General features: G+C 35.7%; 1 protein-coding gene across 9 annotated transcripts in view; it reads left to right on the top strand.

Moving 5' to 3' along the window:
- The window catches only part of GOSR1 (golgi SNAP receptor complex member 1), a 53,906-nt gene that overhangs the window by 15,918 nt on the left and 13,105 nt on the right, over window positions 1–24,883 (top strand). For all 9 annotated transcript variants that reach the window (XM_047707619.1, XM_047707623.1, XM_047707616.1 and 6 more), the window contains exons 6-7: window positions 1,153–1,227; window positions 24,730–24,759. In XM_047707619.1, coding sequence (XP_047563575.1) covers window positions 1,153–1,227; window positions 24,730–24,759 — 105 coding nt within the window. The remainder of the gene's footprint in view (window positions 1–1,152; window positions 1,228–24,729; window positions 24,760–24,883) is intronic.

Raw genomic sequence — 24,883 nt, forward strand, 5'->3', positions numbered from 1 at the left:
TGAGCAACTGCCTTTGGCTCAGGTCATGATCCTGGAGTCCTCGGATCGAGTCCCACATCGGGCTCCCAGCTCCATGGGGAGTCTGCTTCTCCCTCTGACTTCCCCTCTCATGCTCTCTCTCTGTCTCTCAAATAAATAAATTAAAAAAAAAAAAAAAAAAAGTAAATCATCTGGGGCGCCTGGGTGGCTCAGTGGGTTAAGCCTCTGCCTTCAGCTCAGGTCGTGATCTCGGGGTCCTGGGATTGAACCCCGCATCAGGCTCTCTACCACCGGGAAGCCTGCTTCCCCCTCTCTCTCTGCCTGCCTCTTTGCCTGCTTGTGATCTCTCTCTCTCTGTGTCAAATAAAAAAATCTTTAAAAAAAAAAATAGGTATATCATCTGTCTTGGGAGTCCTGCGTGTTCTTGGTTATCTCATGCTGCTTTCCCCTGGGATTTTCTTTCCTTCTGTGCTTTGCAAATGAGCATTGCCTCTTAGCCAGTAGTTCAGTTTTATCAGCATGACTCTCTTTTGTCTTACTCTAGTGTATGTGCAGTTTCTTCGATTTTTTATTTTTGTTCTTGTTACCTTGAGTAAAGAGTAGAAACATGAAAGTGTTGATAGTAATGATAGAAAGCATTTTCTTATAAATTTCAGTGCAGTTAAGAAAGCATTTTCATGTAAAATTTAGTGCAGACCAAGACAGAAATCCTTAAGTATGCCAAAATAGGCAGGTCTTAAGCTTCATTTTAATTCTGTAGGCTCTAGTTGATAGACTGCATATACCACTGTGAAGGAAAACATTCCATGGCAGTAGTTTCCTACCCCATGGGCTGTGTAGTAATCAGTTTAAACTTTTATGTCTACTTGGAAAAATAAAGATATAATAATAGACAAAAATAATAATAGACAAAGACAAGTAATGTTTTTGTTTAAAACATTGGATTATTCTGGTGAAAAAAAATAAACAGTTAGCCCTAAATTAGAGAAGCAATTATATTTATCTATTTATTATGGATGTCATTTTTAGAACATGAAAATGATCAAACATTTTAGCTTCATTCAAAATTATGGAGAGGCTCAGTTTGTCTGCTTTGGATATTACTAGAGTCAGTTACTTCTGTTTTGCAGCATCTGCCAGAAATGTTCTTACATTTTCTCTGTTTTATTCTAGGTCATATAAAAGTGGGTCTGGAGTAAACAACAGAAGAACTGAACTATTTTTGAAAGAACATGACCACCTTCGAAAGTAGGTATTATTGTATACATACGTATCGTGTAGTTTCCCATACTTACTAATTCCTTTATTGACATAACAAACATTTTGTGTTTTTTATAGCAGGTGCTTTATCAGTGCTAACTCGTTTAATTCTAACGACCTTGTTTGGTAGAAGTGGAATTGTAACTGTTCCAGCTGTTAATTAGGAAAGATATTATGCTATCGACCATCCAAAATCGACATTCACATCACTTGTTACTTGTAATATATCTTTTACTGCCTTAATGTTTCATGTCTTTAGCAAGTCTATCCTTCTGATATATTTGTTCACTACTGTAGATTATTACTGTAGATTATGTAGTAATGATGCTGATAATGACTTAGGTTTGAATGGCCTGTTACCATTTATATACTCCGAGAAGCTTTATAAAGAGTAATAGGCCAGCCAAAGAAATTACTGTGTCCTGAGAATTGAGAAGAAAATTCCTAAAGACTTGGATGAACTATATATGTGTTTTAGAATAAGCCACCGTATTCTATCCCTTATTTGTGTATGTTTTTCTCTGCAAGCTACTGGTTTCTTAATATTTTCTTTGTATTTTGTTGTAGAACTTAAAAGGTCAGAAAGTAAGTCACTTACCTCTGTAGCCTCTAAGGCCTTGAGCAGCTAGTATCCATTATAAATAAATGTTACAAAATATGTTGATATTTGCTGCTGAATGTCATTAATTAGTCATGTCTGTATGAGCTTAATGTACTGTTCAATTTATTTTTCTTTAAAGATTATCACTTTAGGTATATAAGGTGTTGTAATCAGAACATGGAAAAATCAAAACCTTTTTCCAGACACCACCTTTTTGCCCCAAGGTCTCTGTAAATGAAATGAAATGTAATTTACTATTTGAAAAAAAAGGAGGGTTCCTAAAAAAAAATTTTATTTTTTTTTTTTAAATTTAAAAAATTAAAAAATAGAAGCCTGGGTTCCTCCAGTGTTAGATACAGTTCTTAGTGTTCTTTCTTAATCTGTTGACTATTATTGATTGGCACAAGGGGGCAGTCTTTCCTAAAGTATGTTTAGTTTATAGTCACTCCGAGCTTTGGTAGTTTTTTTCTATTTGATAAAAACCTTAAAAAATAAAGAAAGAATTTTGCATTACATCCAAAGCTATAGTAATACATTCTTTGGTTACAGAGTAAATTTAAAGGATAAGATACTCAAGTAGCACAAAATAAAGGTTAGATTCCATCAGTATTTCTCTATTGCCTCAAAAAGATACTAAAAAGTTAAAAATGCAGTAGTTGAATTACCTCAAGAATAATTTGTTGCCAAAGAGTATAACAGAGTGATTATATAAATTAATATCCATTGTTTCGTATTTTAAAACATATTGCTTATTACAATTGTATATGAAAATTTGCAGTTTTGTATTTGTTTTAATAATTCAAAGAAAACCCATCAGGAATTTTATATTGTCCATTTTACAGGGAAGAAATACATCTGTTCAGGGGCATATAACAAATAATTTAGGTTATAAAAAATGAGAATATTGGAAATCAAAAAGGTGTTTTTCTACTTTTCTCAGTTTAATATATGATATACTTTATATATATTCCTTTCAATATTCTTGTGAAAAAGTTTGTATGTGCTCATTCTATACAGAGAGAAACGGAGACAGGAAGGATTGAATGGAATATGAGCTTCTGATGAATTAGGGAAGTTGTCAGGACTGAAAACAAGGGTTTAGTCATTGGTCTCAGTATTAGAACATAGCTTCCAAATGCAGTTTGGAAAAAGCAATCTTTTATGTGTAAATTATGAACATTTGTTAGGTGATAAAATAAAATGATGGATGATATGTGTACAAATAATATGGAAAACTTTTTCTGTTTTTTTCAATGTCATCTCTGTGTCATTGGCTAAGTGCTTTGGGGAAGAATTGGCAAGATTTTTTCAGAACTCTTTCCATACAGAAACTCTAAGTGCTCATTATAATAAAGCACTCAATTTAGAAAGTATGGATAACACAAAAGAGACCATTGAAATCACTTGTAAGAACAGATTCTGTAACCATTTTTTACTCATCAGTAGATTGGGAGTCTTTTGCATGTTATTTGATAATTTGTTTTTTTTATCTGTTTCATAATACAGATAATCCATGGTGTAACAACCATTTCCATAATGTTGGCCTTTTGGATTATATTCAGTTTTTACTTTTATACGTATTGAAGTCTTTACAAGTATCCGTAATTATTTCCTTATGATAAGTTCCTAGAATTGGAATATATTCATTTGTAAATCTTTTGATATGTTATTGTCAAATTTCCCTCTAAAGGTTTGCTGGAGTCCCATTTGTGGCATATATGTCAACATTCCCCAGTGCCCTCAATAGCACTGATATTTTGATTTTTTAAAAGTTTATGCCAAGATAGGCAAAAATTCTCCAGTAATAGATTTTTTTTTAATATAAGGGATATATTTTCATTAGAGAAAACATAGGTTAAACAGCTAAGCAAAAGAAGCATAAAGTAGTAGTAGCTAAATTAACCTAAAAGTGATTATAGAAACCTATAGTGATTATAGATTATATAGTTCATTTGTAATTAGTAGGCCAGATTTGCTGCTAGGGTAATTTTTATTTTGGTATTTCATGGATAAAAGTTTTTAATACCCAATAACTGAGGTGACTAGTTTGATTTTGTACATTGCATTGATTTATCTGATTTTTTAAAAATTTTTTAACATTTTATATGATAATGTAAATTTCTACAACTTGTTTCAAAAGTACATATTTTTGCCTTGAGAAAGAATAAAACAGTTTTTATAAATGAATGCCAAACTTTAAAAAGAAAACAAAAACCTAACTTTGTAATTGTTTTTACCAGTTCCCATTAGTACTTTTTGTCTTAAAACTTAATGTTGTAGGGCGTCTGGGTGGCTCAGTTGTTAAGTGTCTGCCTTCTGCTTGGGTAATGATCCCAGGGTCCTGGGATCAAGCCCTGCTTGCATCAGGCTCAGCAGGAAGCCTGCTTCTCCCTCTCCCTCTCCCACTCCCCCCGCCTGTATTCCTTCTCTTGCTGTGTCTCTCTCTGTCAAATAAATAAATAAATCTTAAAAAAAAAAAAGTTAATGTTGTTAGCTTGATAACTATTTTCTGAAAGGCAGTAATTTCTCTTTCTGTGGATAAAGTAGCTTTCATTTTGACTCGTCTTTCTCTGAGTTTGTTTTCAGTACATCATTCAGAGGAAGATGGCGGACTTTGAATTCGTGTCAAGCTTGCAGTTGTTTGTTTTTTACTGGGCTGTAGTGTAGCTGCATTTCTCTGAGCTCTCTGCTTGCTATTTAGATTAATTTCTCTTTCTTCCTTTATTTAACCATTCTCTTTCATTGCTCTTTTATATATTCCTTTTTGAAAGAAGTATCTGAATTAGTTTCTACTTTAAAGTTCGTTTTTTTCCTTAAGGAAGTTTTACATTTGTGATCTGTCTCTCATCCTTTATTTTTAAAGAGTATGGTTATAACAAACATGTATATACACGTATACGAGCACGCACGCGCGCGCGCGCGCGCACACACACACACACACACACACACACTCGTTTAATTGCCCATTATAGTCAAAATACAGAACATTGCTATCACCCCAAGAAAGTTTTATGCCCTTCTGTAGTTGATTCCTGCCCCCCCAATCCCAGGCACCTGCTCACCTGCTTTCTGCCATTGTAGATTACCTTTTCCAGAATTTCATATAAATGAATTCATACAATGTATACTTCATTCACTTAGCATAGTTGCTAAGATTCATCTGTTTGTTTTTGTTTTTTGTATCAGTAGTCAGTTCCTTTCTGTTGCTGGGTATAATTGCTGTTGTATGATATACCTCAGTATGTTTATATATCCACCCGTTGATGGATATTTAGGTTAATGTTTTAGTTTTGGGCTATTACCAAGAAAGCTAGTTCATAGACAAAGTTTCACGTGGCTCTGTGTTTTCATTTCTCTTGAGTAATTACCTAGGAGTTGTATTGGTGGGTTCTAATGGCAGGTGTTAAGTTTGTTTCATTTTATAGGAAACTGTCAGATGTTTTTAAGTGGTTTTATCGTTTTTACATTCCGGACAGTCCCGTATTGAGGGTTGCAGTTGCTTTAACTCCTTGGTAGCATTCGATACTGTCATTCCTTCTGTTTCAGCTAGTCTAGCATGTAACTGTATGTAGTAGGTATGTGTCTAGTGTGTAATCGTATGTAGTGTGTATGTGTCTAGTATGTAATTGTGTGTAGTATGTGTGTCTAGAGTGTAATTGTGTGTAGTATGTGGTATGTAATTGTGTAGTATATATGTCTCACATGTAATTGCGTGTAGTATGTGTCTCGTATGTAATTGTATATAGTATGTGTCTAGTATGTAATTGTATGTAGTATTTGTGTCTAGCATGTAATTGTATGTAGTGTGTGTGTGTCTAGTGTGTAATTGTATCTCATTGTGGTTTGAATTTGCACTTCTCTGATGACCAATGATAAGCATCCTTTCAAGTGCTTATCAGCCATTTATTTATCTTTAGTGAAATGTCTGTTCATATATTTTTGCCCTTTTTTAATTGGGTTATTTGTCTTTTTTGAGTTTTGTTTGATTTTGTTTTTCTTACTCAATTATTGAGTTTTAAAAGATCTTTCTGTATCCTAAATACAAATTCTTTGTCAGAGGTTTTGCAAATATGTTCTTTGAAGCTGTGACTTACCTTTTCATTTTCATTATGGTGATTTCCAAAAGAGCAGATGTTTTACATTTTGATAAAGTTTTTCTTTTATGGTTCATTTATTTTCAGTGTAAGAAATCTTGACCTAAGTTTGCAGATATTTTGCCCTTTGTTTTCTAACAGAAGTTTTACAGTCTTAGTATTTTTACCTCATTTTTGTGTCTAGTTGAGTGAAGGGATCTGTTCATTTATCACATGGATATTGTGTTGTTTCAGCACTGTTTGTTGAAAAGACTCTCCTTCCCCCGCTGGATTATGTTGGCACGTTTTTTTGAGAAAAGATTTATTTCTGAACCCTGTTCTGTTACATTGACCTGCATAGGTCCATCCTTATGCCAATAGCTTAACTGTTCCGATTACTGTAGCTTTATTTTAAGTCTTGAAATGAGGTAATGCAGATCTTCTAACTTTGTTTTGTATTTTCAGAATTGTTCAGCTCTTCCAGGTCCTTTGCATTGCCATATAAATTTTATAACCAGCTTGCAAAAAAAAAAAAAAAAAAAAAAAAAAAAGCCTCCTGGCATTTTAAATAGGATTACATTGAATCTCTAGAACCATTTGGGGAGAATTGCCATGTTAACAATAGCAAATCTTCCAACTTAGGAACATGATATGTTTTTCTATTTATTTAGGTCTTCCTTTACTTCTTGTAACACATTATGGTTTTCACCATGCAGGCCTTACACAAATTATGTTGAATTTATCTTTAAATATTTCCTCTTTAGGGATGTGATTGGATTTAGATTTAAATATTTTAAATATTTTAAATATTTTAAATATTTCCTCTTTAGGGATGTGATTATAAATGGAATTTAAAAATTTTAATTTTCCAATTATTTTGTCTAGTATGGAAAATAATTGATTATTACATATAATGTCATCCTATGACCTTAGTAAATTTACTTATTATATAGTAATTTCTTGGTAAATCTTTTGGGATTTTCTATGTATATATTATTACCCAAGAATGTAGTTTTATTTCTCCCTTTCTGATTTGTTTTCCTTTTATCCCTTTCCTCATTGCACTGGGTAAAACCACCAGCACAATGCTGGATAGAGGCAGTTAGTGCAAATATTTTTGCCCTATTTTGTATTTAAGAAGAAACTTTATCATTCAATATTAACAGGTTTTGTACATGCCCTTAATCAGGTTGAGGAAGAACCCTTCTCTTCCAGTTTTACCAAGAGTTGCTTTTTTTGTGATTGGGTTTTTTAGCTTTTTATTTTGAAATAATTTTAGACTATAGAGGAATTACACAAATAGTACAGAGAATTTTTGTATACCCTTCAACCAGTTTTCCTGATGTTAATGTTTTATAGAACCTTATTACAACTATCAAATCCAACAAATTATCATACAATAAAATTATTAATAATATTAACTAATAATTAATATTAACTAAATATTAACAATAACATTAACTAAACAAAAATATTAACTAAACTACAGACTTTATCTACCAGGTCTTCCACTAATGTACTTTTTATGTTCCAAGATTTAGATCAGGCTCCTATGTTGCATTTAATCATGTCTCCTTAGTCTCCTGAGATCTGTGACAAAATTGCCTTACCTTAATTTGTCAAGAGAAAGTGTCAGACAAACCCAAGTTAAGGGACATTCTACAAAAATAACTACTGCTCTTAAACTATTATGATCCTGACCTTATGCAGTTTTGGCATGAATACCATCGGGTGATGTTGGGCCCTTCTTGGAGCATCGTATCAGGTGTATATCATGTCAGTATGTCTTAATGATAATGTTAATCTAGGTTGCTTAAAGTGGTGTTTGTCACGTTTCTCTGCTCTAAAATTGTTTCCCTTTGTAATTAATGAATATAGAGGAAGATGCTTTGAAGCTGCAAATACCCTGTTTCTCTGCAAGCTTTTTCCACTGATTTTAGTATTCCCTAGTGAATCTTGCTTCCCCAGTTATTCCTGGGTTTTCCTACTGGCGATTTTCTATTTACATTGGTCCTTGTATATTTAATAGTTGAGATTCTCTGAGGCCCCTTCTCCATCATTTATTTTATTTAATTATTTATTTATCAGTGTAGACTCATGAATATTTATTTTATACTTTGGGTTATAATCCAACACTAGCATTATTGTATTGTTCACATTGTTCCAAACTTTGGCCGGTGGGAGCTCCTTCCCTTAGCTTCTGTCATTTGACATGCCCTATCTTTTTTTGGTCACTTTCTTTACAGTTTGTTACCACACAGTTTTCATGGCTCTTGTATTTTCTGTGCCTAGGCCCTGGAATTAACCACTTCTCCAAGCAGCATTATTCCCTGTTTTTGGAGAATGGTTCAGCTGATTGCTCAGAGAATGGGTTCTAATTGTGCTTATTGCCACTGAAGTGTTACTGCTTTTAGGCTCTCTCTTGCTTAAAGTTTTTGTCATGGATAGGGTTGAACTTTTTCATGTCTTGTTTTGGATCTATTAAAGTGATCACTTTTTTTCCTTCATTGCTGTAATATGGTGAATTACATTGATTATTTTCAAACATTAAAGCAATCTTGATTCCTAGAATAAACCCCACTTTGTCATGATATATTTATTATCCTTTTGATATATTGCTGGATTTATTTTGTTGAGGATTTTTGTATTATGCTTGTGAAGAATATCTTTAGTTTTCTTTTCTTGAGATGTCTTTGGCCCCATTGAATGAGTTGGGAAATGTCCCTTTTACTGTCTGCTGAGAGAATTTGTGCAGGCTTAGTGTTATTCCTTCTTTAAATGTTTGATGAAATTTACTAGTGAATCTACTCAGCCTGGAGTTTTCTTTGTGGCAAGATTTTTAAATTAAAAATGCATTTTCTGGGCTCCTGGGTGGCTCAGTGGGTAAGCCGCTGCCTTCAGCTCAAGTCATGATCTCAGGGTCCTGGGATCGAGTCCCGCATCGGGCTCTCTGCTCAGCAGGGATCCTGCTTCGCTCTCTCTCTCTCTCTCTGCCTGCCTCTCCATCTACTTGTGATCTCTCTCTGTCAAATAAATAAATAAAATCTTTTTAAAAAAATGCATTTTCTTTTGGAGCTGCAAGGCTATGGCTCTGGACTTATCCCTGGGCTGGGTGTGTTGGCAGTTGGGAGGGTTACTCTGATGGGCTCAGCTGGTCACAGATCCATCCCTGTGACTCAGAAAGTCTATTATCAGAAGAGAATGTGGCATATACAGGGCTCCAGAGACGTTATCAGCCAACTTAATCACTTCAGCTAGGTTTACTATACTCTCTTCTGTATTCCAAGCCATAAACATAGAAATAGTTGGTTTTTTTCCTAGTGATATTTATTGAGGTGGACTTTTACTTCAATATTCCATTCTGCTCCCCCATTAATAAATTTGAAAGTTTTTAATGGGCCTCTGGGGCCCTTCATGATCAACCTACTGCCTAAATCTCCCAACTTCATCTCTATCCCTTCCTCTTTCCCTTTACTTATTAGGCACCAGCTATACTGGCCTCTCTCCATTTCCTTCCCAAGAGATATTAAGCCTTTTCCCTTCTCAGCCTCTTTGTACTTATATTTCGTTCTATCTGCTTAAAATACTCTCTTCTTAGCTTTTCATATGGCTTATTCATTGACATCTTTATAATCTCAGCTCACTTGTCACCTCTTCAAAAAGGACTTTTCTAACTGTCTTATCTAAAATAGACCTTCCCAGGGGGCCTGGGTAGCTCATTTGATTAAGTGTCTGCCTTCGGCTTAGGTCATGATCCTGGGATCGAGCCCCTCATCTGGTGCCCTGCTCAGCGGGGAGCCTGCTTGTCCCTCTCCCTCTGTCTCCCACACCCCTCCCAGTTTGTGTGCACAGCGTGCACTCGCTCTCTGTCAAAAAATAAATAAAATAGACCCCCCCCTTTTTATTATATAAAAAAGTATTTTTTTGGCTTCTTTTCATAGCATTTGTGAGAATTTTGGTTTCATATACATGTAAATGTAGGACACCTATTTCATTCATTTACCTATTCCCAAATACTTACTGAATACATACTGTGTATACTGTATCGGTCTAGATGATATATATATATATATATGAGAAATCTGATTTTGAGAACTGAAGAGGATATTATTAATGTGATGAATTATTAAAAATCAAAATCTCTGGTACATACTAACAGTCTTTGGCAAGCATCTCTCTTATTTATGGATGGGAAACAAGATTCAGAAAGGACATAGGCCAAGCTTTCATAAATATTCAATAATATATTAAATCCACATTTCCTAACTTATTTCCATATTTGTCCCACATCATACTGCCTTTCCTATGACTTGCTTCTTTACAATTTTACTTTTCTTGTATTGGGGATTCAGCATGCATAATGCTCTGCCATTTGAAGGACCAACTGCTTTACATTTCTCTTAAAAGCAGGTGACCTGGCCTCTCTGTTTCTGTTTTGGGTGTTTTGGTTTTTTGTAACGGGACTGTAGCTGTTCCCTTCTGTTACATGATTTTGGGGAAGAATGACTTACGAGTTAAGGCATTTTACAAAGTTGAAAGCACTTTAAAAAATCTGAAGAATTTGTTTCACGTAACTTTTCAAATATAGGACTGTGTGTAAAGCAAATTTTACTTAAATAAATGGGATCCATTATAGTATTGAGAATTTATTTTGTTTTCATTCCATTGACTTCAGCAGATATGATTGTTATTCTCTGAGATGGCACACGTATCTTATGTTGTAGTTGTACAATTAGGTATAAATATGTCAGTGAGCAAGAATTACTACATTGTCAGAGGCTTACCTCTTCTCTGCTGACAATTTTTCTCATGACTTTTCTTTCTTAGCCTATGTTTAAACTATTGGTATTTTGAATTTTTTTAATTCACCAGGCTTATCATTTAGGTTAGGTGATTCAAAGTTGTGGTAGGTGAACTATTTTACATAGGCATTTTAAAAACAGTGGTACTGGTTTCACTTTTTGTTTGTTTCATGATTTTAGCCAGATTTCTCCGAGGTCCCACAGCTAGTAAAAGCCGAGATGGAACCCCAGGTCCTCTGATTGTATTGCTTCTGCAATACTGCGCTGCTTCTCTAAACCTATTCTTAATGGATTCTACATCATAGAGTTGCTAAGATAATGGTGTAAAAAAGCTTTGTAAATTGTGAGGCATGTCTGTATAAAGCAGAACATAATGACGGTTTTAGGAGTAAGAAAAGCAAATACTAAAGAAGAAAACTTTTTATATGCACTATCAATTTACATGTCTTAAATATAATTTGAAATACTTTTGATGCTGGGATAGTCCTTGTGAAATTAAATTCTAATTTTATTAATGGACCATGACCGTATTTGGAAAGTATGAGACATATGATCACCATAATTTAGTGACTTTTACAAGGAGTGGATTTATCCCAAAGGTTTTTGGTATAATCCTATATACATTTATTGTTTAATAAATAGCATATGGCTCCAGTTAAATGATGGTCAGATTATAACATCTGTGAGTGGGATAATATAATAAACTTCTGGCATTCAGGATTTGACATTAGGTTTCTCAACTATTTATGAAACCTAAAGGTTCATGAGGTTTTGTCGAGATACAAACTTGAACGTTATGACCTAAGGAACTGGTGTTGAGGAAGTCACTTTGCTAACAAGTATGTATGACCTACATTTACACTTCATCTTCACTTCTGTGTTCATATTTGCTGCTTGTGGTTATTTACTTGGTAACTACCTGAAATAATTTTTACATACATGTACATATACAGAAAACACCATTATAAAGGTAATGCTAGTGAAGTGATCCTACAAAAAGTGGTGCTCCTGAGTAGAAGAATGGGAAGCTTATGGAGGATGCTACATGTATCAGTAGGAGCCGTAAATATGGGACTATGCAAAGATCTGGAGATATATCCCTTACCTATCTTAGGGGTCTTTTGTATAATAGAGTTAAATTTTTAACGTATGAGGACTGGTAGCATTTGATTATTTCACTTTGTTATCTATCATTTCATTCATGGGAAAAAAAATTTTTTTTTAAGATTTTATTTGTTTGACAGAGAGAGATCACAAGTAGGCAGAGAGGCAAGCAGAAAGAGAGAGAGAGAGAGGAGGAAGAAGCAGGCTCCCTGCCCAGCAGAGAGCCCGATGCGGGACTTGATCCCAGGACCTTGAGATCATGACCTGAGCTGAAGGCAGAGGCTTAACCCGCTGAGCCACCCAGGCAGCCCTCATTCGTGGGAAATTTTAACATAACCTGTGAAAGCCCCATTTGTCCCAGGTGGTGCAGTTGTCTGCCATATGGAAATAGATGACAAAGCAAATTAATAGAACCCTGAATAATACTTTTCTTATGTTTATAGTCATATGGCAATATACAGATTTACAAGGCAAAATAATCTAGTTTGGAGCTTTTTTTTTTAAACGATTTTATTTATTTATTAGAGAAAGAAGGAGAGAGAGAGCACAAGCAGGGGAGCAACAGGCAGAGGGAGAGGGAGAAGTAGGCTCGCTGCTGAGCAGGGAGCCAGACGCAGGGTTCATGATCTGAGCCGAAGCAGACGCTCAACCCATTGAGCCACCCAGGTGCCCCTCTAGTTTGGTGCTCATTTTTTCCTTCATTTTTCTTCACCTGGAGCATATTGAAAGCAAATCTATCTTCATTTGGTATGTGGCTTTGTTATACAATAAAACTTGAGTTGGAGATGCTCTTCTATAGTGAGGAATTTTCTCTCTCCAGATATATATTTGCACAATGTGACATATATATCTCTTTCTGCCCCCCATGAAATTTATAAATTAACTCTGTTAACCCTGATTGATATTTTATTAATCTGACACGTATCTGTTACTCATTTAACTCATTCATTTAATGAGGGTCTCCTGTGTGCTAGGTACTATGCTAGACTCTAGGGAGTCAAAGATGAATTAGACTCTGGCTTTTCTCCTTGGGGATTCATTCTGGTTAGAGAAATAATAAGCATGATTATGGTATTTTGTAAAGTGTAATATATTTTTTAAAGATTTTATTTATTTACTTGACAGACAGAGATCACAAATAGGCAGAGAGGCAGGCAGAGAGAGAGGAGGAAGCAGGCTCCCTGCGGAGCAGAGAGCCCGATGTGGGGCTCGATCCCAGGACCCTGGGATCATGACCTGAGCTGAAGGCAGAGGCTTTAACCCACTGAGCCACCCAGGTGCCCCAAAGTATAATATTTTTAAAGTATTAAATGAGATAACATGTATGAAAAAAACTTAGTAAGCTTTACAAATTTAAGATTTTTTTCCTCTACTGTGTAGTACAGTGTCTGATATATCTTAAATGCTTGTTTATCCTTGAATGAATTGATAAAGAACAAAGAACAAGAAAAACATAATATATAGTATAAAGGAGTAGTGGTTTTGCTTAGGTGTATGATGATGGGAAAAGCTTCACAAAGGATTTAACTTTTGAGTTGGACTTTAAAATAAGCAATGTATGTTGAGAATCAGGTAGAGGGATTCCAGGGCAAGAGAAAGACTAAGACATGAAAGTGCTTGATCTGTATCAATCATGTATGTGTAGGCTTATACAGTTTGCAGGATACTTCTGTTCACATTATCTCTTTTGAGCCTTATGAAAACTTTCTGTAGTGAGTTCATACAGCCAAGCACCTGAAGCCTACAGGTCCTAGGATCTAAGAGAGAGCAACTCTAGCCATTGTCTTTGTAGTTTCTTAAATGTCATGATTGCCAGTATTAATGAATTTCCATGATTTATGAACTGTTTTTGGAGTTATAAGTAAGTGGGAGAGAAAAATACATAAAATGAAAAGTGTAGTTCGATTTTTATTTATATAAGCAGATTAGCATATATCAATACATGAGGAATTTTTCTTAGAGGTTTCAGAAACATTGGAAAATGCTTCTTTTCTTGGGCAAGTACTTTAATATTTCATAGATTCTTTGTGACTCAGGTAGTTTTTTGGGATTTTCAGTCTTAAACCATTTACCTAAATAACAGACAATGGAAACTGCCATCCCACTTTCTTTCTTAAGCTTTCTGTTTCTGCTATAGTTGAACAAATTTGTTGACATTAAAAAAAATTTTTTTTGCACGAAAATGTTTGGTTAAAATGCTTTGAGGAAGGAAAAAGAAACAAAAATCTCTCCATTTATTCTTGATTTCCTGTTGTATATATATTATATGTTGTATGTAATCAAGATAGTGTGGTATTGGTGAAAAAATAAATCCATCAATGGAACAGAATAGAAAGTTCAAAAATTGATGTACACAAACATAATCAACTGATTATTTGACAGAGGAACAAAAGCAGTTGAATGGAGAAAAGAGTTTTTTAAAAAGGTGCTAGAACAACTGGATATCCATATGCCATATAGGTCTATCTATATAGACACTGACCTTTCACATTTCCCCAGAATAACTCAACAGATCCTAGACCTAAATGTAAAATAGAGAACTGTATAATGTTGGAGAAAATCTAGGTGATGTTGGGTTTGGCAGTGAGTTTTTAGATGCAACACCAAAAACACCGTCTATAAGAAAAAAAACTGGTAAGATGGATTTCATTGAAATTGAACACCTCTGCCTGCCCTGCCAAAGATAGTCAAGAAAATGCAAAAACAAGCCACAGACTCAAAGAAAATATTTGCAAAGCACATATCTGATGTACTGTTGCCCAAAATATACAAAGGACTCTTAAAACTCTACAATTAAAAAGTAGGCAAAAGATTGACAGCTCATCTGAGAAAATAAGCAGATGGCAGATAAGCATATGAAAAAATGTTCAACATCATGTCATTAAGAAATTGCAAATTAAAACCACTAGATACCTATTAGAATGACTAAAATCCAAAACACAGCACCAAATTTTGGCAAGGATGTGGAGCAGTAGGAACTCTCACTCATTGCTGGTGGGAATACAAAATGGTATAGCCACTTTGGAAGCCAGGTTGGCAGCTTCCTTAAAACACAAAATATAGTCTTACCATAGGATCCAGCAGTCACTCTCCTAGGTATTTATCTAAATGAATTGAAAACTTATGTCCAAACAGAAACCTGCACACAAATGTTTATAGTACCTTTACTCATAATTTCCAGAACTTGGAAGCAACCAAGATGCCCTTCAGTAAATGAACAGATAAACTACAGCACATCCGTACAATGGAATCTTATTCAGTGGTATAGGTAGTAAGCTAGCAATCCCCCAAAGACATGGAGGAGCCTTAAATACTCGAAAGAAGCCAGTCTGAAAAGGTTGCATACTCTATAATTCCAGCTATATGATAAAAGGCAAAACCATATACAGTAGAAAGATTAGCTGTTGCCAGGGGTTCAGAGTGGGAAGAGGAGGAACACACGGGAGATTTAGGGCAGTGACACTATTCTGTATGACACTGTAATGGTGGACACATGACATTATGCATTTGTTAAAACCTGTAGAACTGTATAACAGAGAGTGAACCCTAATGTAAACTATGGATTTTATTTAGTAATTATCAATATTGGTTCATCAGTTATAATAAATGTACCATACACTAAAAGATGTTAATAATAGATGAGAGAAAGGGGTATATGGGAACTCTATACTTTCTGCTGACTATTTCTATAAACCTAAAACTCTTCTAAAAAATAAGTCTCCTAAGTTTTAAAAAATGGAAAAAGTGACTTTCCAAGAACTCACTGCTAATAATTTAGCTTTACTTTTTTTCCTTCCTAAATTAGAATTCTGAGTCTGTCAGATATGCTTTACTTTTGCCCTTAGATACCTTCAGACAATTACAAAACAAAATTTTTATGCCAAATAAACCATTAGAAAAGCAAGTAAAGATATTCTTGATCTACCCAGACTAGAAGGAAGTAAGCCACCATATTAACAGAATAGGGATTACAAATAATTTATACTTTCATCATTGTTTTTCTGTATTTCCCAGATGTTATCTGTGAAATAACTGTTAGCACTAAAACAGCTTTTTGTAACCTATTGCAGCCTAATTGCAATTTAAAAAAAAATTTTTTTTAAGATTTTTTTCATTTGACAGACACAGCAAGAGAGGGCACACAATCTTTTACTAGATTATACCATCTTTTTTTTTTTTAAGATTTATTTATTTGACAGAGAGTCACATAGCGAGAGAGGGAACACAAGCAGGGGGAGTGGGAGAGGGTGAATCAGGCCTCCTACTGAGCAGAGAGCCTGATGTGGGGCTGGATCCCAGAACCAGTCCCAGGATCCTGGGATCATGACCTGAGCCGAAGGCAGACGCTTAATGACTGAGCCACCCAGGCGCCCCATATTATGCCATCTTTATGGAGCCACTCTGTTGTTGAGTGGTATCCACACTATGGTGTTTATTCAGTGGAGGGCTTAGCTAAATGAGTAAGGATAGTTGTTCCTTAGTGGCCATTTCAACCTCATTTCTTCCAAACAAAGTCTAGTAGTTAGGCTGATTTATTAGCGAGTACAGTGAACTTTAGCCCTGTTCTATGGGCAAGAACAGATAGAAAAGAAATGCCATTGTATTTTCAAATCTTACAGAAATCGGGTTATTATAATAATGAAGTGTATCTGGTAGATTTTCTGATATGTGTGAGGTGCTCAGCTTTCTATTTTTTCATTGCTGTCTAGGCAGATTCACTTGAGTTCAGTAAGATAGAAACGTATTTTCCACGCAGTGGTGTTTTTTTTTTTTTTTTTAAACATTCATTCACCATTGATTACTGTTAAAGGTATGTACCTTTATATTCAGTCTCACTGGGAATTGGGTTTGTGTTACTGTCATATGATTTCACTCATATGTGGAAATTAAGAAACAAAACAGAAGATCATAGGGGAAGGGAGGGAAAAATAAAATAAGACAAAATCAGAAAGGGAGACAAACCATGAGAGTCTCTTAACCCTAGGAAACTAACAGGGTTGCTGGAGGGGCAGTGGGTAGGGGGAAGAGAGAACTGGGGGATGGGCATTTGGAGGGCACTGGACGCAGTGAGCACTGGGTGTTATGTGCAACTGCTGAATCACTAAACTCTCCCTCTGAAACTAATAATATACAGTATGTTTAAATCAAATTAAATTTTAAAAAGAATAAGAATCTAGGGGCGCCTGGGTGGCTCAGTGGGTTAAGTCTCTGCCTTCGGCTCTGGTCATGATCTCAGGGTCCTGGGATCGAGCCCTGCATCGGGCTCTGCTCAGTGGGGAACTTGCTTCCCCCTCTCTCTGCCTGCTTCTCTGCCTACTTGTGATCTCTCTCTGTCAAATAAATAAATAAAATCTTTTAAAAAAAATAAAAAGAACAAGAATCTAAATTAAAAAAAAAAAATAGGGGCGCCTGTGTGGCTCAGTGGGTTAGGCCTCTGCCTTCAGCTCAGGTCATGATCTCAGGGTTCTGGGGTCGAGCCCTGCATCAGGCTCTCGGCTCAGTGGGGAGCCTGCTTCCCCCCTCTCTCTCTGCCTGCCTGTGATCTCTCTCTCTGTCAAGTAAGTAAATAAAATCTTATTTTAAAAAAATAGTTTTGGGGCCTGGGTGGTTCAGTGGGTTAAAGCCTCTGCCTTCAGCTCACGTCATGATCCCGGGGTCCTGGGATTGACCCCACATGGGGCTCTCTGCTCAGCAGGGAGCCTGCTTCCTCCTCTCTCTCTGCCTGCCTCTCTGCCTACTTGTGATCTCTGCCTGTCAAATAAATAAAATCTTTAAAAAAAAATCAGTTTGAATTGTTTACTGGGTACAGTTTTCTGTTAGGGTGATACAAATGTTTTAGAACTAGATAGAGGTGGTGGTTGCCCAACAATATGAATGTACTCTAAATGCCCATTTTATAATGGTTAAATTTTGTGTTACATGATTTCACTTCACTTTTAAAAAATCAGCTCTTAGATATCCACCTCAGGTGTTTATTATGAGATCCAAATGAGAAAAAATCAATTGAACATATCTGTGTGGGACTATTTCTGGACACTTTTCTATTCTGTTGATCTCTGTGTCTGTCCCTCTGCCGGTATCACATAGTCTTTTCTTTTTTTTTCCCTCCCCACACAGTCTTGATTACTGTAGCTATGTAATCAGTATTGGAATTAAGCAAACTGATTCCTCTCATTTATTCTTTTTTCAAAATTTGTTTTAGCTGTTCTAATTCTTTTGGCTTTCTTATAAATTTTAGACTGATCTTGTCTATATCTAGGAAGTGCATTAAATTTATAAATCAGTTTGGGGAGAATTGACATCTTTACTATGTTGAGTTTTCCAATCCATGAATGTGGCGTGTGTTTCCATGTATTAAGGTCTTCTCTGATTTCTTCGTCAGTGTTGTGCAGTGTCCTGTACGAGTTCTAGACAGGTTTTGTTAGATTTACACCTGTGTTTTTCTTTTTTGAACAGTTATAAATGGCATTGTCTTTTTAAGCTTGGTGTCTACATGTTTTTTGCTAGTACACAGAAATACCAGTGATTTTTGCATGTTTATATTATATAATGCAACCTTGCTGAACTCACTCACTCTAGGAGTTTTTATGTAGATTATTTGGAATTTTCTATGTAGACAGTATTGTCATCTGCAAATATAGTTTTATTTCTTCCTTTCCAATCTGCATGGCTTTTCATTCTATTCCTTGCTTTATTGCATGGCTAGAACTTTCCAGCACTGTGTTGAATAAGAGTGGTGAGAGTGGGGTTCCTTGCCCTGTGCCAGATCTTACAGAGAAGTGTTCAGTCGTTCACTGTTAAGTACAATGCCTATCAAGCTGAGGAAGTATCCCTCTATTCTTATTTTTCCGAGATTTTTTCTCATGAATGGCTGTTACGTTTTGTCAAATGCTTTTTAGCCTGTTCATATATGGTGGGTTACATTGATTGATTTTTGAATAATTTTTTAAAAGTTTTTATTTAAATTCCAGTTAGTTAATATACTGTGTAGTATTAGTTTCAGATGTACAATATAGTGCTTGAACACTTCATAGAACACCTGGTGCTCATCACACAAGTGCCATCCTTAATCCCCATCACCTATTTCACCCATCCCCCCACCCACCTCCCTTCTGGTAACCATCAGTTTGTTCTCTATAGTTAAGAATCTCTTTCTTAGTTTGCCCCTCTCTCACTCATTTTTCTCCTTACTTGTTTTATTTCTTAAATTACACATTTAAATTAAATTATACAATGTTTGTCTTTCTCTGACTGATTTATTTCACTTAACATGGTATTCTCCATCTAGCTCCATCCAAGTCATTGCAAACGGCAAGATTGCATTCTTCTTTATGGCTGAGTTATTACATACATAAATATTCATACACACACATATACACACACACCCAAGACTGGATACCATTCTCATCATTTACAGATAAACTGAGACTGAGAAAAGTAACTTGATCATCAGTCACACAGTTAATAGCAGAAGTGGGATTCAAATTCAAGCAGTCCGACTTCAGAAATTTGCCTCTTGTTATCTCAATAAATAATAGCTCTCTTCCCCTCTTTCTCCACAATCAGTTTAAGTTTCCCCTACTACTACTAGATAATGATTTACCTCTACTTTAAAAATCTATACTCTAAAGGTTCATTCCATCTCCCTATCCTTCCCCTATCCTCTCATCTAGCAACCTCCGAGTCACTGGAGGATCTCTCCATTCTAAATTGTATCATTCTAGGAAATAATTTAAATAACTACAGAGGGCACACTATCCATATTCTGGACTCAACAGTTCTTTGACCCTTCAGTCCAAAGAATGAACATATGAATGCTCTTATAATTTCTTTGGTCTTTCTCAGATTTGGTAACTTCTCTCCTTGTTCACAGTCATCATTCAATTTTTGTCTTTTTTTTTTTTTTTGAAGGATTTTATTCATTTATTTGAGAGAGGGAGGGAGGTAGAGAGCACACAAGTGGAGGAAGGAGCAGAGAGAGAGGGAGAAAATATGTATATATATGGCAGTGTATGTATTACATTCCAGCTATAAGAGAGATCATGTGGTATTTATCTTTCTCTGTCTTGATTTATTTCACTTAGCATAATGCTGTCATGGTCCATCCATGTTGTTGCAAAGGGCAGTATTTCATTCTCTTTTACCACTGAATAATATTTCATTACATATATCACAATTTCCTTATCCATTCACCTGTTGATGAACTTAGGTTGTTTCCATATCTTGGCTTTTGTAAAGAATGCTGCAGTGAACATGGGGAATATATGGGAATGCATATATTTTTTTGAGGTAGTATTTTTGCTTTTTATTTTTTGCTTTTTATTTCAGTTCCCAGAAGTGGAATTGCTGGGTCATGTGTTCTATTTTTAGTTTTTTGAGGAAATTCTCTACAGTTTTCCATAGTGACTGCACCAGTTTATATTCCACCAGCAGTGCACAAGGTTTCCCTTTCTCCACTTCCTTCCAACATTTGTTATTTCTAATCATTTTGATAATGGCCATTTTAACAGATATGAGGTGATATCTTACAGTACTTTGATTTGCATTTCCCTGATGCTTTTTGGTTTTTTTGTTTTTTTTTTTTAAGATTTTTTATTTATTTATTTATTTATTTATTTGACAGACAGAGATCATAAGCAGGCAGAGAGGCAGGCAGAGAGAGAGGAGGAAGCAGGCTCCCTGCTGAGCAGAGAGCCCGATGCGGGGCTCAATCCCAGGACCCTGAGATCATGACCTGAGCCGAAGGCAGCGGCTTAACCCACTGAGCCACCCAGGCGCCCCTCCCTGATGCTTTTTGATGTAGAGCATCTTTTCATCTATCTTTTGGCCAGTGGTATGTCTTTTTTGGAAAAATATTCAGGTCTTATGCCGTTTTTTATTCAGATTGTGTTTTTGTTTTATTTTGTTTTGCTACTGAGTGGTAGGAGTTCCTTATATATGTTAGGTATTAGCCTCTTATCAGATACATGATTTGCATATATTTTCTCCCATTCAGTAAGTTGCCTTTTCATTTTGTTGATTGTTTCCTTTGCTGTGCAGAAATATTATAGTTTGAAAAAAAAAGAATTTTTTAGTTTGATGTAGTTCCACTTGTTAATTTTTGCTTTTGTTGTTTTTGGTGTCAGATAAAAAAATCATCACCAAGATCTATCAGGAGCTTACTGCCTGCATTTTCCTTTAAAAGTTTTATGGTTTCAGGTCTTATGTTCAAGTCTCCAATCCATTTTGTTCTTTTTGATGCAGTTGTAAATGGGATTTTCTTAATTTCTCTTTCTGATAGTTCATTATTAGTGTATAGAAACAATAGATTTTTGAGTCATGGGTTTTGTATTCTGCAACTTTACCTAATTCATTATTCTAACAGTTTTTTGAGTCTTTAGCGTTTTCTAAATATATAAATACATGGCTATATATAATATGTCACCTGCACATAGTGACAGTTGCCTTTTTCATTCCAGTTTGGAGGCTTTTTATGTCTTTTTCTTGCCTGATTGCTCTGGTTAGGATTTCTAAAACTGAATAAACATGAATAAAAGTGGCAAGGAGCGCCTGGGTGGCTCAGTCATTAAGCATCTGCCTTCGGCTCAGGTCATGATCCCAGGGTCCTGGGAAGCCTGCTTTTCCCTCTCCCACTCCCCCTGCTTGTGTTCCCTCTCTCACTGCATCTCTCTCTGTCAAATAAATAAATAAAATCTTAAAAAAGAGTAGGCATCCTTGTTTCTGATCTTAGCTTTCAGCTTTTCATCATAGATGCTGTTGTGTGCTTCTCATGGATGGCCCTTATGTTGAGGTGTATTTCCTCTGTACCTGCTTTGTTGAGAGTTTTTATCATAAATGGATGTTGAATTTTGTCAGATGCTTTTTCTGCATCTGTTAAGATGATCATGATTTTTATCTTTCATTTTGCTGGTGTGGTGTATCCCGGTGACTAATTATAGATGTTGCACCATCTTTGCATCTCTGGAATAAATCCCACTTAATCATGGTGTATGACCCTTTTTTAATGTATTAAATTTGGCTTGCTGACATTTTGTTGAGGATTTTTACATTTGTGTTTATCAGGAATATTGGCCTATACAGTAGTCCCCTCCTATCTGTGGTTTCGCTTTTCATGGTTTCAGTTACCTGTGGTCATCTGTGGTCCAGAGGCAAGTGACCTTACTCCTGACAGTATGTCAGAAGGTCAGTAGTAGCCTAATGCTACTGTTCATTCCCCTCACTTCATCTCATCATTTATCACCTCTTATTATCACAAAAAGAAGGGTGAGTACAGTACAGTAAGGAATTTTGAGAATGAAAGGTCACATTCACATCACTTTTACTACAGTATGTTGTTACAGTTACTCTGTTTTACTCTTAGTTCTTGTAATCCCTTACTGTTCATAATTTATAAGTTAAACTTTATCATAGGTATGTATGTATAGGAAAAAACATAGTCTACATAGGATTCAGTACTGTCCACGGTTTCAGGCATTCTCTGGGGTCTTGAAATGTATCCCTCATGGATAAGGGGAGACTAGCAGGGAGTCTGCTTCTCTCTCTCCCTCTGCCTCTCCCTTGCCTTTGCACACTCTCTCTGACTGTCTCTGTCTCAAATAAATAAATAAAATCTTTTTAAAAAACCAAACAAACTGGTTTGGGGCTGCCTGGATGGCTCAGTTGGTTAAGCGGGGTCATGATCCCAGGAACCTGAGATTGAGTCCCATGTCAGGCTGCCTGCTCAGTGGAGAGTCTTCTTCTCCCTCTCCCTCTACCTGCCACTCCCTCTGCTGTGTGCACACTCTCTCGCTCTCTCCCTGTCTCAAATAAATAAATAAAATAAAATAAACTGGTTTGCTGAGATTGGCAATGTAATTATTTACTTTCATATTGTACTTCCTGCATCCTAAAATGACTTACTTTTTTTGCCCTTTGATACACTAAAAGGCTTTAATGAGGATAGTCAACCAAACCATTGTTTTGAACAAGGAGATATTAACCCAATTCTAGTTAACCACTCCCTTTTTTGTGAGTTTATGACCACCTTACCAAGACACCTGTAGGCATATGTAGTGTCTGTCTCCATAGTAAGGTCTGCAGAAGTTAGTACCTTGTCTTTGTAGCCCCTGTCTGATGCAGCTTTCTTCCAGGGCACTTCTGTAACCATTTGTTAACAAAATAAATGCATACTTACCAGTAGAATTCATCAGAACAGTGGGTTTATTTGGAAATTTATATCAACTTTATGCTTAGTTTTGGAATTAGTCCATAGTTACTGAGAAACTACTGTAATAATAGCAAAAAATACTTAGTGTTTACCATGTACCAGGTTCTGTTCTAATCACTATATATAAACTTCTCTAACCCTCTTAACAGGTAGGGGGTTTTTGTTTCTTGTTTTTTGTTTTTGTTTTTGTTCTTTTGCTTGTTTATCATTCCCATTTTACAGGTGAGAAAACTTAGCCATAGAGTAATTTATCTAATGTCAGATAGCTATTAAGTGGTAGAAATAGCATTCAGAAGCCACATAGTCTGGCCCTTAATTCCTCCACTATCTTTGTAATTTTTGAAAAAAAAAAATTTTTTTTTTTAAGAGGTGGGAGAGGAGTGGAGAGGGGCAGGGGGAAAAGGAGAGAAAGAATCTTAAGGAGGCTCCGTGTCCCACACAGAGCCCAACTCGGGCCCCATCTCACGACCCTGAGATCATGACCTGAGCCAAAACCAAAAGTCAGACACTTAACTGACTGAGCCCCCCAGGTGCCCCATGTTATTTTTGAAATTCTTAATAAAAATATTATTTTTGAAATTGACATTTTTGAAAGTTCATCTTTGTCCCCTAATTCCTGCAGTAACTTAAGACTTCCTGGTCCACTACTTTATTATGAAGCCTCCAGTTACTAGTTGATACAGTGAACTTAAAAATTCTTTTGGAGGGGTGCCTAGGTGGCTCAGTGGGTTAAGCCTCTGCCTTCAGCTCAGGTCATGATTTCAGGGTCCTGGGATTGAGCCCCAAATCGGGCTCTCTGCTCAGCAGGGAGCCTGCTTCCCCCTCTCACTCTCTCTCTGCCTGACTCTCTGCCTACTTGTGATCTCTCTCTCTGTCAAATAAATAAATCTTTAAAAAAATTCTTTTGGAAAGAAGTAGTTAGGAAGAAATATGCACGTAATAAGTTGAGAACCTGCCATGCACCTTGCACTCTGCCAGATGGACGCAGATGTCTAGGAGTTAGTTCTCCTGCTGTCCACCGTAGGGCAGCACCTTTACCAATTTTGATGTCCATGAATTCCTCCCTGGAATACTAGACTTCTCTCTTTCCCATGTGTAATGCATAAAGACAAGTGTTTGACAGATCAAAGGTGCATTTAGTGTCTTTATTCACATTCTTGAATTGTACAATTGGTAGGCTAAAATCTGGTTTCATTTCCAAAACAAGAAAAATGTTTTCTGAAAATGGAAGGAACTTTAAGGTGGAAATAATTACTACTTATAGGCATCAGAACTGTATTTCCTTATCCTGTCTCAACAAGTTGGTTGTAATTCTTAAGTTTTGAAGAGATGGTGGTGACAAGTTTGAGCTATCTAGATTAAAGAAGTTTCGTTTCTTTATGCTGTCATTAAAACTGTTCTGTCTTGTTATGCTGAAAAAATAAAAAAAAAAAATAAAAAAAAACTGTTCTGTCTTTAATCATCGAGTATCTCTGTGGAAGAAATAGATTTAAGCTAACAAATACAAGTAAGATGAAAATTATATATGTGGATGAGTTAAATTTATTTTAGAGCCCAAAATATTCTCTAGATGCTTTCAAAAGTCTTGGGTACTCTGTTTATATAAGTGGCTGAGAAGTTAATCTCTAAAATGTAGAAAACTTAAGTACAAGTTTTAAATGTACCTTAATAATCTCAGAATTTTAATTTTCATTTTATTTGCAGCTCAGATCGTCTGATAGAAGAGACAATAAGGTAGGAAAATATTTTTGTTTTACTTTAGTGCGTTTTTTGTTTGCTTGCAACATAAATGAACAGATTAGGTTAACCCTGTAACTAGAATTAAAGTTAATTTACCATTCTTTTTTTTTTTTTTAAG

The sequence above is a fragment of the Lutra lutra genome, chromosome 16 (genome assembly GCF_902655055.1).
Source record: "Lutra lutra chromosome 16, mLutLut1.2, whole genome shotgun sequence".
In the NCBI taxonomy this organism is placed as follows: Eukaryota; Metazoa; Chordata; class Mammalia; order Carnivora; family Mustelidae; genus Lutra; species Lutra lutra.